Source organism: Buceros rhinoceros, unplaced genomic scaffold, assembly GCF_000710305.1.
Source record: "Buceros rhinoceros silvestris isolate BGI_N320 unplaced genomic scaffold, ASM71030v1 scaffold37164, whole genome shotgun sequence".
Classification (NCBI taxonomy): domain Eukaryota; kingdom Metazoa; phylum Chordata; class Aves; order Bucerotiformes; family Bucerotidae; genus Buceros; species Buceros rhinoceros.
This window is the reverse complement of record NW_010407152.1, coordinates 20209-33838: the sequence shown is the minus strand read 5'-3', so window position 1 is coordinate 33838 and position 13630 is coordinate 20209. Positions and strand designations below refer to the sequence as shown.

Genomic DNA, 13630 nt, shown 5'->3' with positions numbered 1-13630 from the left:
TTAACTGGTCCTCAGTAGGTGTTAGCAGAGGAATATTTGTGAACTGGCAGCCTTGCGTTGCTTCCTTTACTTTTCTGGATTTTTGTTTTGAACTCAGTTTTACCTGATTTCTCAGTATCTAGATAGTTATAAAATAAAGCTGCTATTTAGCTGTCATCCATTTGAACAGAAGAAAGGCAGCCTTCTAGAAAATCCTTTCCTGGATGCATATGCTTATGCTTTTTTTTTTTTTCTTTTAGCTATCTAAATAGGACACATTGAAATGTGACTCCATTTTAATAATATTTCTCTGTTGTCTTTTTTCCAGGTCTGCTATTTCTCTTATGTATGTACCAGTTACGAGAGTTTTTTTTTCTGGTTCCTGAGTTTGGTGCTGTCAGCCTCATGTGAACAAACTAAAACAAAAAGCAAGCTGATTTTTGGAAAACAAAATGCCACGGAGAAGGAAAACTGGTGGAAGTCCTTCTCAGAAGAATGGCAATTCTGACATAACTCCTGTTGCTATATCACAAGGGGACCCAAGGCACGCAGTGTCGCAAGCAGTGTATACTGTCAATAAGGAAGAGCTCTTCAACAGCATGTCAGAGATGTTTTCTGACCTAGATCCTAGTGTGGTTTATATGGTTCTGTCTGAATGTGATTTTAAAGGTAAATAACGTACAGTTGGCATTACAGTTTTGTTCCATGCACAGACAGCTGTTAACTAGGGTGACTCCAGACGTGGGTGTTGCAAGCATGTTTATGAGTTTAGCTTTCAATAAGTAGGTGAGTGGTCATATTTGGAAACTTTATAGCTCTTTCCATGTAAGATTCTCCAAGTTTGACAATGTTTTTATAAGGCTGGTAATTTGTGGTAGCAGTATGCTCCACAAATGGAAGTACAATTTAAGTGGCTTGTTCTGTGACGCAGAGTGGGGAGTGGTAGAGTTGTGAGGAAAAACTTTTTTTCCCATTAGTTTCTGTACCATATCTGCTAGATGCATAAACTGTTTCTTCAGGAGGGGTGTTTTATGTTCTAATCACAATTTTTTGAGACAGTGGTACACTGTATGTGGTCCTGGCAGCATTTGCCTTTCCTTAAATACTTGAATTGAACTTTTGTTTTACTTTCTGTTTTGCACTGTCACCTCATCTCCTCTGAGGATTAGTTTCTGCAGGATAAATTCTGATTGTCATGTCAAATTAACTGCAGCTTTGCTTGGACTGTATTCTTCCCCTGTATTCTGCCAGGCTACATACCTACCTCTCCTGGCAGACTATTTTCATGTCTGTGCCCAGTCCTTCCTGTGCTTTTGTGGTTTTGAAATTCTTCTATATACCAGTTCATTCACTTGTACAAAAGTGATGGATGAGATGATGTACAGCAACATCAGAGGAGTTATTTGGCAGGGGAATAAATCATATATGGAGCATTTTAATAATCTGTATTTATATGATCAGATGTGATTATCTGCGATTTTTTTAAGAATATTTACAAAAGCAGCATAGTTTGGAATTTTTTAATATGTATGACAGCTAGGTAGCCATTTTTACCTTATCAAAATGTTATGCAGTTTAGAACTTAATAATGTTCTAATTTCTGTTGCTATGGTTGTTGTTCCTTTTGAAATTGATGGAATTACTGATTCCAAGCTGCTCTTGTGGTAGAGAAGATGGAAGGACAAGAAAGATTTTATTTAACAGAAAGAGTTGGCCTTTAATGGACTTAGATGTTTTGTTTCAGGAAAACAGAAGCTTAGCTTTAGGGCTCAGATGATACATGTGCCAGGTTTTTATTTTGTTCATGTTGGTCACAGTCAACCTATAGTGGCTTTACAGAGACTTCATGCAGATCCTGGATTTTTCAGGCTATATTAGATATGATGTTTTCAGTTGGGCCTAGCCACATTTTGCATACTTGAATCTCTTTATAGTCCTCAATAGTATTTTTCAGTTCATTTTACGCTATTTTGCATATATGAGATACGTTAGAAGTAAGTTTTCCTTTAAACATCCAGTTCTGATATTTTTTTCAGTTAAACTTGATTCTTACACAATATTTCCTTAGTAATTTTATGCTTATTAGGTTATTTTTTTGCAATATGTCTGTATACCTTTAATGCAAAACAGATCAAGGTGAGTGCAGAAGGTGAGTGAGTTGGTGAACTATCTTTTGGTTGTCTCTAGTTGTGATAAATACTCCTTCAAGTAAAAAAATTGCATTCATATCAGCTTGTGTTTGTTCAGTTGACCATGGTTTATTCTCTTTACCTTATTCAACAGTAGAAAATGCTATGGATTATCTGCTAGAGCTGTCCACCCATGCTAAAGGAGTAGCATCTTCAAAAACCTTGGGTTTTGATTCAGCATCATCATCACTAGCTCTTGATAATCAGCAAAGATCTTTTGCAAATGAAAGAATGGGGACGAGTACTGCCGAACAAAGTAATTCTGAAGAAGAAAAAGAAAAGGTCCTATCACCTGATATGCAGCTGACTGAAGAACTGGATTCCTTAATAGAAAATGCTTTTCAGAGATACAGCTTGAGTGATGAATTGCCTAATTCTGCAAATGACCAAATAGTATATGAGCATTCTGTGGAACATGATGGCTTTAATGGAATTCCTAAGTGGGAAAATTCAGGTTGCAATATCCTGCTTTTTCCACAGCAAACAGAAACAAATAATCAGGTTTTAGAAAACTTCTGCTGTTCTCAGCCACCAGCGAGTCAACTGAGCGTCCAGACAAGCCCACCAGCTGCATCAGGCACTTCTGCACAGATACTGGAAGATACTGATTTGTCAGAAATACATGTTCAACATGATGTAGCTTCAGAAGTCTATGAACAGTCAAATGGAGAAATATGTGGAAATTCTGATCAGACTCAAGATACTGCTTTGAATCAAAAAAGTGTGACTGCTACTTCTAGTGAGTCCTCCCAAAGACCTCTGGAACTTGGAGTGATTGTCACTGAAAATCCTAATTCAAGATGCTCAGAACAGCACCAAGAGGTAGTGACTGCCCCTATCAGCCAACAGAGCATTTCTCTTCCAGAGGAGTGTGTCTGTCGGGAAACATCCAGCTTCAAAACACCCGAAACTGCAGATTTGCAGCAAACTCAGCAGGATTTTGACTTACATTTTTCTACACCATCATGTCAATCTCAACAACAGTGGAATCTCATGGCTCCTGTGTTTTATCCATCCAGTGGAAGTCACAGCTTTGTAACTCCTGTGGCTATCAGTTCAGGGCAGTGGAGACCTGTTTCAGACTATGGGACTTTGGAAAACGGACATTTTTTCTCCTCTCCAGTGGTTTCAAATGCCTGGGATAGCAACCCTTCTCTGAAGGTATGGGGAAATCAAGATAGAAACACAAAATTGAACCTCTCGCAAGCACAGCAGCCACCTGTTTGTCACATGATGAGAAAAAAGATGCAACTTATAGGTCAAGTACTTGTTCTTCTCAGAGGTGTTCCGGGATCAGGAAAATCATATTTGGCAAGGTAGAACATCTATATTGTGAACTTCTAAAAGAAATTGCTTAATTGTGTACAGGTTCTAGTGCAGGCAGAAATTATTTTCTGACATTTGTAAATAGTTATGCTTGTATCTTAATTGCCAGCTACATAGTACGTGCAGCATGATGAGTAATAATAATTGCAGAGAGCTGAGTCCCTTGCAGCTCCTTTACCTCTTGTGAAAACTGAAATAGAAGGGAGTGGCTTTACCTTCTGTCACTGGCCAAAGGACACCTGAAGTATTTAGCGCAATTAAGACTGTATGTGTTTTTGTCACTGTGGAAGTATATTACTACATGTAAACGGAAAAATAACCTTCCCTGTTTCAAAACGAGGTTTGTAGGGAACCTCTGTCAGCTCTTTCCCCAGTCTTTGGAAAAGGAGGGAAATTATAGGTCATCTTTCCTGGAGGGTTTTTCCACCCTGTCATTGCTCTTCCATTCCAAGTAATTGTGATTTTGTGCAAGGAATTCAGTATGTATATGTATGGCAGGAGATACCAGGGCTGAGGAGAAGGAGGAAAAGCTATTTACTACTTGATCTTTCACAGGTCTTTGCTTGAGGATAACCCAGGTGGGATCATTCTTAGTACTGATGATTACTTTTATAAGCATGGACAATACCATTATGATCCTGATTGCTTAGGGGAAGCACATGACTGGAACACAAAACGAGGTGAGAAGTAAATAAGGGATTAGCTTGCTTGTTTACAGTTCAGTGCTTGTGTGCTGTTTGAAAAGCTGCCTGTCTTGTAATGCCTGTGTCACAGGAGAAGCATTTATTCCATCACAGAGGTATTTTATAATATGTGTGTGCTCATATTCTTTTTCCCACAAACCCAGAAGTCATCTGTCCTTTATGTGTTTTGGAATTAAAAATGCCAGTGTCTTAGTAAGAAGATTGTTTTGTCCTCAGATTTCATCGTGATATTTATTTTGGGTTGTCTCATTTCTGGAGTGGTAATCTGTACCATCTTCCAGAAATATTTCTTCTTAACCATTGTATATGCATCTACAGTAAGTAATGATACAAATAACACATAGATGTTTCCCTGCTCGTTTTTTTTCCTCTTGAGCACTAAAATGTTGGCAAATTTTAAAACAAAATTTTAAGAGCAACACGGAATAATTTTTTTTTCTTTCCATAACTGGTGTATTTTTTTTGTAGTGGCTCCTGCTAAACTCACCGTAGAACAACTCTTTTTAAGGTTTTATTTGCTAAGTTTGGACCATGATCACTTTTCTACTAGCAGATTTCTAAGCAGTGGAGAAATGGGTTAGTGAGAAATGTGTGATTCAACAATAACTTTGATTGTTCAGATGCATTGTAACGTAACTACAGAAACATGGTGCTGTATCTTAAAGCTAGTGATTCTAAACATTTAATTACTGCGTATTTAAATTACAATAATCCTTTTGATTTTTTGTATTTTATACAGTTTACAGTGTGGACTAATCTTAAGACTGTTATAAAGCCAAGAATTTAGTATGCAACAAAGAAGTCCACTTTAAGGTGATCATGTAGGTTTTTTTAGTTAATTTACTGATTGATTAGTCATCTTGGTGCATTTTATATTCTGCATTTTCATTACTTATCATACATATGTTAATTCAAAAGAATAGTACCATCTCAGTAGCTTTACATGTGAGAGGGGAATGCTAAAATAAAAGAGGTCCTTGGAACAGGTCAGGCTGTGGCAAGAGTTCTTTACACAGTGGTTAATCATTATGGATTATCTCCTTAAAAACATACTACAAAATTTAGACACTCAGTATAAATATTACATGTCCACCCTATTATAATGAAATGCACTGTATCATACTCTTTTGTATGTGTGTCTCTTTCAGCCAAAGAAGCATTTGAAATGGAAATCTCTCCTATAATAATAGATAACACAAACATACAAGCATGGGAGATGAAGCCTTATGTTGCTCTGGTTAGTATTACAATTTGACCAATGTGAAAAGAAATTATTGATCAGCATGTTAACAACACCTATTTTAAAATGAGATCGTCTTTCTCAGTCTAGCTCTCACTCCATAAGGAAGTCTGGAGTAAAAAAAAAAAGTGTTATATGGAGTCTTATCACCCAGTGTCATATTCTGTGCACATCTGAGTATTAACCTGGCCTAGTTTCCAAGTGACAAAACCAAGTGCTTTGCACTTGGGAGCAAAAATAGATATTGTTGAGGAACCTGTATTCTGTTCCTCTTTTACATGATCAGTAAAATGGTAATGTCCTTTTAAAATATTAAAAAGCACTAATTAATTAAAGAGTGATGTTTGATGCTCCATGAAACTGGAAAACTCAGTTTCATCCCATAATCACATAGAGGCAGATAGCAGCTGACCAGTTGGAGGGCTAGTTATCAAATGTTGCCAGCTTGCTTGAAGTTACGCAGATTTACTTAATTTTTTTTGAAGTGATGTAATGAAAATAATGCACCTACACTATTTTATGTTAGTAATGTGATGTGTTTATTTAGTATTAAGTAAATGCAGTCTATGTTTAACTTCTGATGTTATATTTAAATAACTTGGTGAACTCTTTTATGGGTTTCTCATACTCCAGTTTTCTGGAGCTTCTCACTTTTTCACTTAATAGTTTTTAAATGGACATCTGCACGTTTAGACTCTAGCTCTTACTTTGCTGTTGATCATTCACCATTTTGGTTGGTAGGTTTTTATAATTGTGTTTTGCTTACAGAACTGCATTATTTTATAAAATTGGTTATGATTAACAGAAATAAAATATTGGAAAAAGTATTATAAAAGTAGATCTGGTATTTCTCCTACCATGGTGCAGAAAGAGAGCATATGTAGCATGTAGAACTGACAGTGTTTGAGCAAATATTCTACATATGCTGCATGTGGTAATGGATTAGTGAACAGTGGGACTTAATGCAGATAATTTTTATTAATAATTTTTTTAGCTTATCCTTGTATTTAATAACAGTTGTCAGATTAACAGTTCTTTCATAAATAAAGTCCTTGATTTTGCTGTATACTGAAATACAGATACAACGGAAGTTTTTTCCAGAAATCGCAGGATTTGGTAAGGTGATAAGAATTTTTCCTGAAAATGGGAATAGGGAGAAATGGCACAGTACTCCCAGTGTTTCTCCTGATTAGACTTCGGGCTACTTTTCTGTCGTGATGAGACTAAACCATAAGGACCATTTTATATCTGTATGATTTAGGCTCAGCAGTTCAAATACAAAGTCATGTTCCGAGAACCAGACACTTGGTGGAAGTTTAAACCAAAAGAACTTGAAAGGTAAGAATGTAAAGGAAAATTTCATATTAGATGGTATATTCTTCACAGTCGATAAATAATGGTTTTTAACAAGGTATTGCTTAGTACTGGTGAAGTATCAAGGTACCAGTCAAGAATTTTGCGATAATAAGTAGCTTTGTAATAATTCTTTTCTACAGTATTAACTTCCATGGGATTTTATATGTAATATGATAATTTTTTATCACTTTTTTCTAATTACATACAAAACATGCTATTAGCAATATGTATTATGTAATGTTTTCGTGATTGCAGTTCTTTTGCATTTAAGATACAGCTCCTTTGGGTTCCTGAGGTTGCAGAAATTGTGTCCTGTTGGCACTGTTTTTGCATCTGATTTGTCAGATGCCTTACTTGAAATATTTCTGCTGTCACTGAGTTCAAGGCAGTCAGCACCTCATGGCCTGAGAAGGGACAAACTCCTGTGCATCACCATTATTGTTTGCCTCTTCTTTGGCAGGGCCTTCTACACAATTGTAGAGCCATTACTCAGAGCCAAAATGTAAACCCTGTGGAAGTGAATAGGTGGTGAATGAAAAGCTGACCATGAGCTGGCAATGTGCACTTGCAGCCCAGAAAGTCAACCATTTGCTGGGCTGCATCAAAAGAAGTGTGGCTGGCAGATCAGGGGAAGTGATTCTCTCTCTCTACTCTGCCTCAGTGAGACCTCACCTGGAATACTGTGTCCAGCTCTAGAAGCCTCAGCACAAGAAGGACATGTTGTGGGTCCAGAGGAGGCTCACAAAAATGATCAGAGAGCTGGAGCACCTCTGCTATGAGGAAAGGCTGAGAGAGTTGGAGATCTTCATCCTGGAGAAGGCTCTGGGGAGACCTTATAGTGGCCTTCCAGTACTTAAAGAGGGCTTATAAGAAAGATGGGGACAAACTTTTCAACAGAGCCTGCTGCAACAGGACAAGGGGTAATGTTTTTAAATTAAAAGAGGGGAGATTTAGACTAGAGATAAGGAATTTTTCTACAACAGTTTTTTGCAGTTAGTGTGGTGAAATACTGGCACGGGTTGCCCAGAGAGGTGGTGGGCTCCCTATCCTTGGAAACATTAAAGGTCAGGTTGGATAGGGCTCTAGGTAATTGAAGATGTCCCTGCAGGAGGATTGGACAAGGTAGTCTTTAAAGGTCTTCTCCAACCTAAAGCATTTTGTGAATAATAACGTAGCTAGAAAATTGACTGGATGCCGGGTTCAAAGGGTATGATCAGTCCAAAAGGAGGTAGTTGTCCCTCTAGGATGAATACTAGGGCTACTACTTAATGTCCTTTTTTTGACTTGGGTGGTGGGACAGAGTGAACTCTCAGCACATTTGCAGATGATACTGAACTGAGCAAAAGTAGTCTGTTCAACGTTAAGAAGAAAACATTAAGGAAGGATGATACTGTCTTCAGCTACCTTTTCAGAGGTTACAGAGAAGACTAGAAAGATCTCTTCTGAGAACTGTGCAGGGATAGGACAAAACTAACATAAACAAGTTGGAACTTGGGGAAATTTAGATTACATAGAAGGAAAAAAAACAAACCCAAACTTACTTTGAGAGTGGTCAGGTACTGGAAGAGTTTACCCAGAGAGTTTGTAGACTTTCGGTTATTGGAGACATTCAGAATTTGACAGGACAAAGCTCTGGGCAACCTGGTCTAGCTGTACCTCCTCTGAGTAGGAGGCTGGACTATGTGACCTCCAGAGGTCCCTTTTAATGTAAATTATTTTGTGATGTCATTAATATCTATTGACATCTGAATTGTCATGCCCAGCTTAAGGTTGGCCTCTTTTTGAGCAAGGTAAGGGAGATTATTTTCTTCCCTAGAACAGAACCATTTTCTCCTGTACCTTCAATCTCTATTTTGCTATCCTTGGCAGGATTCATTTGTTCTTGGTGGAACTGCTGCAGAGCACATTGCTAGTTGGTGTTTAACAGAGCCAGTGAAAATTTATAGCCAAAGGGTGTCCAAAATAATAAGGGAATAGGTTTTCCTCAAGTCTCAAGGAGTTCTTTGGCAAAACCAGAGAAGGAAGACTGAATTCAGAACCTTCTGTACCCAGTTTGATGTTCTGCATCACCATCAGGATCTGATGGGGTTGTTTCTAATACTTATTTGAAGAAGATGCATTATTGGTACAGTTCTAGATATTGAATAAAACATCTTATTGCAGAACAGGGCCACCAGGTGGGGTGGGGAAGTCAAGAAGAGCAGCGATTTGTCTGAGATACCCTGTTTGGAATGCCATAGTGCACTGATACAGAAAGAATTCCTGTTCCACAGCTTCTGCCCAGGCCCCCTGAATTCTCTGGGTAGTCTTGCTGTAAACTTAGTATAATTAATTTATTATAAAAATCTGAAGTGTTTCCTTTTCAAAAATTTTTTTAATTCATAGGCGAAACATTCATGGTGTGTCTAAAGAAAAGATCAAAAGAATGTTGGAACGGTTTGAACGCTGCCTCTCTGTTAGTTCAATATTGGATTCTTCAGTCCCAGACAAATCAGAAGCTGCTGGTTGGAGTGAAGATCCTTGCCAGGAGGAAAGCCGTAGGTTAGATTCTTTTACTATCTTTGTAGTCTCAAATAAAAGGCTTAAAATTTCAAACTTCATAGCACTGTTAAGCAGTAAATACATCAAAAAAATAATAACAATAAATACACTGTGTAGTTTCCTAAGTTTTTAAGAATTTCAGGATTTCTAGAAATGAGCAGTTAAGGGATCCAGTCAACTTTCTGGTGCTTTCCAAAAACCTTCCGGTATGGCTGTGTTTACTTGTCAGTAAGCCAATCTTGATTTACTGTCTTTTAGAAGTCATTTTACTGTCATTTTACTGTCACTTTAGAAGTGTGCTGTTGGATGTATGTTGTAGATACAAAACATTTAAAATCTATTAAGTGCTTTTTAGAAGAATGTAGTCCCAAATACAAGCAAATTACTATTTCTGACTCTGTGTGTTGGTATTAGATGATGCCTTTGTGGTAGAAGATGAATTCTTCCTGCAGTAGTAATGAGTTATCTACTTGCTCTTGAGTATATTTGATTTAATTGAGTATATTGCATTTATCTAGATGTATGTTTGTTGTATACACAACTATTTTATAGTGGCTAATCTGAATAATGCTGTCTATGCATTATAATAATGCATAGGAAATCAGATTTTGTTGTAGTTGTTACTTCATTTGATTTTCGCATGCTTAATGTATTTGAAGTGGGCACTGATAATTTATGGAATGTAGTTGATTGTGAAAAATTGTATGACAAGAAGTTGTATGTCCAGCCCTAGTTGACTTCTGGACTTTCTTTAACATTGAGCCACCAGGAGAGAAACAGTCAGTAAATGAAAGCATATTTGCCCAGTTTGTAGAGCTGGAGGAGGAAACGTCTGGCAGCAGAGTGCTGTAGTACATAGCTGAGTGCTGGGAATGGAGAGAAAACAGACTTCTGAGAAAGTATTCTTAGCCCTCTGCTAAAGTAAAAAAGGGGATACTTAGCAAGGAAAGTTCTGCTTTCCTTAGCTCTTTTGTTTTTTAAATGAGTGTTGAAGTTAGGGCTGAGTCATCTTCAATTTTTTTCCTCTCACTAGAGTTCTCCATCTGGATGATTAGTGTCCTAAAAGGTAGTATCTGGTGTGTAATTTGAAAATATTAAATAGACTAGCCAAAATTAAAAATGTGGGCAGCTGCTTAAAGAAGGCTTTAAGTGGTTTATCTTTCATTCCAATTTGTCTTCCAGAAAGAACAAGGCACATTCTGATGTAAAGGCAGAAAAACCTTATGCTTCTGATGTAGAGCCTCTTGAATTAGCAGAAGGTGATAAAGCTTTTCCCAGTACTTCTCTAACATTAGAAAGTCACTGTGATCCTGAACATTTTCAAAAAGAGGAAAAAGAAATGGAAAATAACAGAGTGGAACACAGTTCTGAGGACAGCACTGTTAAAGATGACCTAGATGTTTGTTTATCAGATTGTGTAGAAAAAGAACTGCCATTGGAGAAGGAGGAAGAAAAGGGAGAAAAAACAGAAAAAAATACTGAAACAGAAATGGATGAGGTGGATGTGACCACAACAGAAGAGACTCTCTGCTTGCTTACAGGAGGACTTGAGGAGCACAGTGATAACAACGTTCTCAGATTTCAAACTGAAGTTGAAATGTCTGGCGAAATGTGTACAGAACCACAATCAACAAAAAGTAGTAACATAGCGGAACCAAGCAGTTCAGCTTTTGACACAGCAGGAAAACCAGAACTGCTCAACTTTCTGGGTGACTGGCCTGTAGAGCAAACAATGGGACAGAGAGTCAAAAGAGCTAGAAGACTAGAAAAATCCTCTCTGAAGAGCACTAAGGAAGGTAAAACTCCCAGTCAGCAGCATCCTGAGTTAGATGAAGAGCAAGCAGGCCTGCCTGGGACCTGTACTGTTGAAAAAGGACGTGAGGAAGAAAATCCAGCCTTTAGCTGTTCCTCTGGTAATTCAGATAAAATCGCACCAGAATTGCAAATGATAGGACATTGGCCTGTCTCAGGCTCATTAGAACAGAGACAACAAAGGTCAAGGAGAATGAGAAAGACAAGTCTAAATCAGTCTGAAGGTAGAAATACAGAAGGTAACATTAATAGAAATGGGCTTGAGACTGTAGATGTGCTCCGTGGGACGCCTGTGAACACTGCAGAGCAACTGGATACAAAGAATTCACATATGCACCAACCCGAAACAGTAGTTAGTGAAACAGTAGGTGAGAAAAAATCCCAGCAAAATAAGAGAATGAGGAAACATCACAAGTTAGCCCTCACTTTCACAAACAACAATTTTCCCCATCCCAAAGAAGAAGAACACTTGTCTATGCTTAATGCAGAAGAAGAGAAACAGAACACATGCTCATGTAGACACAGAAGTAGCCATTCACAGACTGAATCACAGGACTTTGCTATCTTGTGGAGATTAGAAAAGAAAATGCTTTTTCCTGAGGCTACCAAAGTATTGCATGGCAGACTAGATGGCTTCAAACCCAAAGACATAGATAGTGCCTCAGATCCTCAGGAAAAAATACCCTATCGCGTAATGTATGATAAAAGTACGTTTGTGGAAGAAAGTGAACTTACCAATATTGATGAGTCTGAAAAGCTAAATATGCTATGTAAGCTCTTCGAGTCTGTTTCGTTTGAAGCTCTGAAAGATCTGTATGAAAGATGTAACAAAGACATAGACTGGGCCACAGGTCTGCTGTTAGACTCTGATGAAAAGTTATGCAAAGATATTAACACTGAACACTTTCAAGTAAGAGAAGCTGACCCATTTGTTGCAGACCTTGTTTTCCAGGCAAATACAAACTATGGTGAGAATCTCAAAGACTGTGAACAAACGCCTCAAATAGTTGGGGCTGGTGATCTCTCTGAGTCTTTGGAAGACAGGAACTCATCACTCAGCATTGCAGAAAGTACAGCTACCGAGGCAACTGTGACAGATGCCGATGTGTCTGACTTGTTGACTGTTACCTCACTGAATGATATGGCGGAACTGAAAAAAGATGCAGCTTCTAGAAGTGACGCAGGCAGCTCAGCAGCAGGTATCCTTGAGCCATCTGTTTCAGGAAAGCAGGATGTAGAGTCTGAGAATCCTGTTGAAGAAACTGTAAATAAGCCATCAGTTTCACAACTTGATGCAGGTTTCCGTATGCCCACGACTTTGCCTTACGGTCCTAATACAACTTCTACCAATTTGCAATTTGAATCAAATAACAAAAGTGACGGTAACCCTTCAGAAACCAATGCAGAGAATTCCAAAGTGACTGCTTCGTTACTGGAAATGGATCACAGTCACAGGAGTGATAAAGAGCCTGAAAGGGATAAAGAAACCCAGGGGAGTTCCGGGGAGTTACATGGCGAAGAAGAAATTGAAGCTCCAAGCTGGAATGAAACTAAAGCCAAGATACAAAGCCCTAAACCAGCATCACGTGCAGCCTTCAGTATAGATTGCCTAGAACTAACATTACCTCCTGAACTGGCACTCCAACTGAAAGAAATATTTGGGCCTGTTGGCATTGATGCAGGTATGGGCATAATTATATCCATATTTTTATGAAAAAACTCAGTTTGGGTAAGAAAACCTTTCTTGCTTTGTCTGTGGTTTTTTTTTACCCTCATATTTGATTTTCAGGGAACAGATTTGCACAAGTTCTCATGCCGTGGTTTCCTTCTGCCTTTGTCTTTTCGTACATGCATGTATACTTTAAAATAATAAAATATATTGGCTTATTTGCATTTTGAGCAACTGGTCTTTGAGCCTATATTCAAACTGTAAAGGGATATTAAGATGATGAGGAAGATGCAAATTATGACTGGTTAGGAAGAAAAGAAAAAAGAAAGCTTTAGGCATCAGTGAAATTGAGGAAGGAGAAGACAAGTGGTTTAGAGAGAAGATAAAATGTGTCTGTACTTAGCAAACTAGCCTGGTTTTGTCTTCTGCGAAGCTATGATGAAGGAAGCCTTAAGCAACTTGAATATACTTCGCAAAAGTTAGAGACTGACAGAAGGAAGAAAACACAAAGATTATATAACTTGTTTGGTTTAGCTTCCAGCCTCCCCCCGCCCCTTTTTTTTTCCTGAAGATTACTTGATGTGAAACTCTGGATACCTGATATATTGGTGGGTTTTACTGCTGTCCTCTGCTTTCCATGCCTACCTCCTCTAAAAAAATACTTGGTTTTGGTAGCAGAAGGGTATTTTATTGTGTCTGAAATATGTCCTGCCTTTTTATTTCATGCACGTGCACTTACTGCCTTTTTGAAAGGATGAGAAACAATATCAGAAAGATCTTTTAGGGAAAAGTATTGTTATGATACTGTGATAAT

At 38.0% G+C, this 13630-nt stretch overlaps 1 protein-coding gene across 1 annotated transcript in view; it reads left to right on the top strand.

Annotated features, from left to right (window-relative positions):
• Positions 1-431: 431 nt before the first annotated feature.
• The window catches only part of N4BP2 (NEDD4 binding protein 2), a 24309-nt gene continuing 11110 nt past the window's right edge, over positions 432-13630 (top strand). Inside the window, exons 1-7 of the mRNA XM_010134387.1 lie at positions 432-648; positions 2263-3484; positions 4050-4174; positions 5347-5435; positions 6700-6776; positions 9180-9335; positions 10518-12829. Coding sequence (XP_010132689.1) covers positions 432-648; positions 2263-3484; positions 4050-4174; positions 5347-5435; positions 6700-6776; positions 9180-9335; positions 10518-12829 — 4198 coding nt within the window. The remainder of the gene's footprint in view (positions 649-2262; positions 3485-4049; positions 4175-5346; positions 5436-6699; positions 6777-9179; positions 9336-10517; positions 12830-13630) is intronic.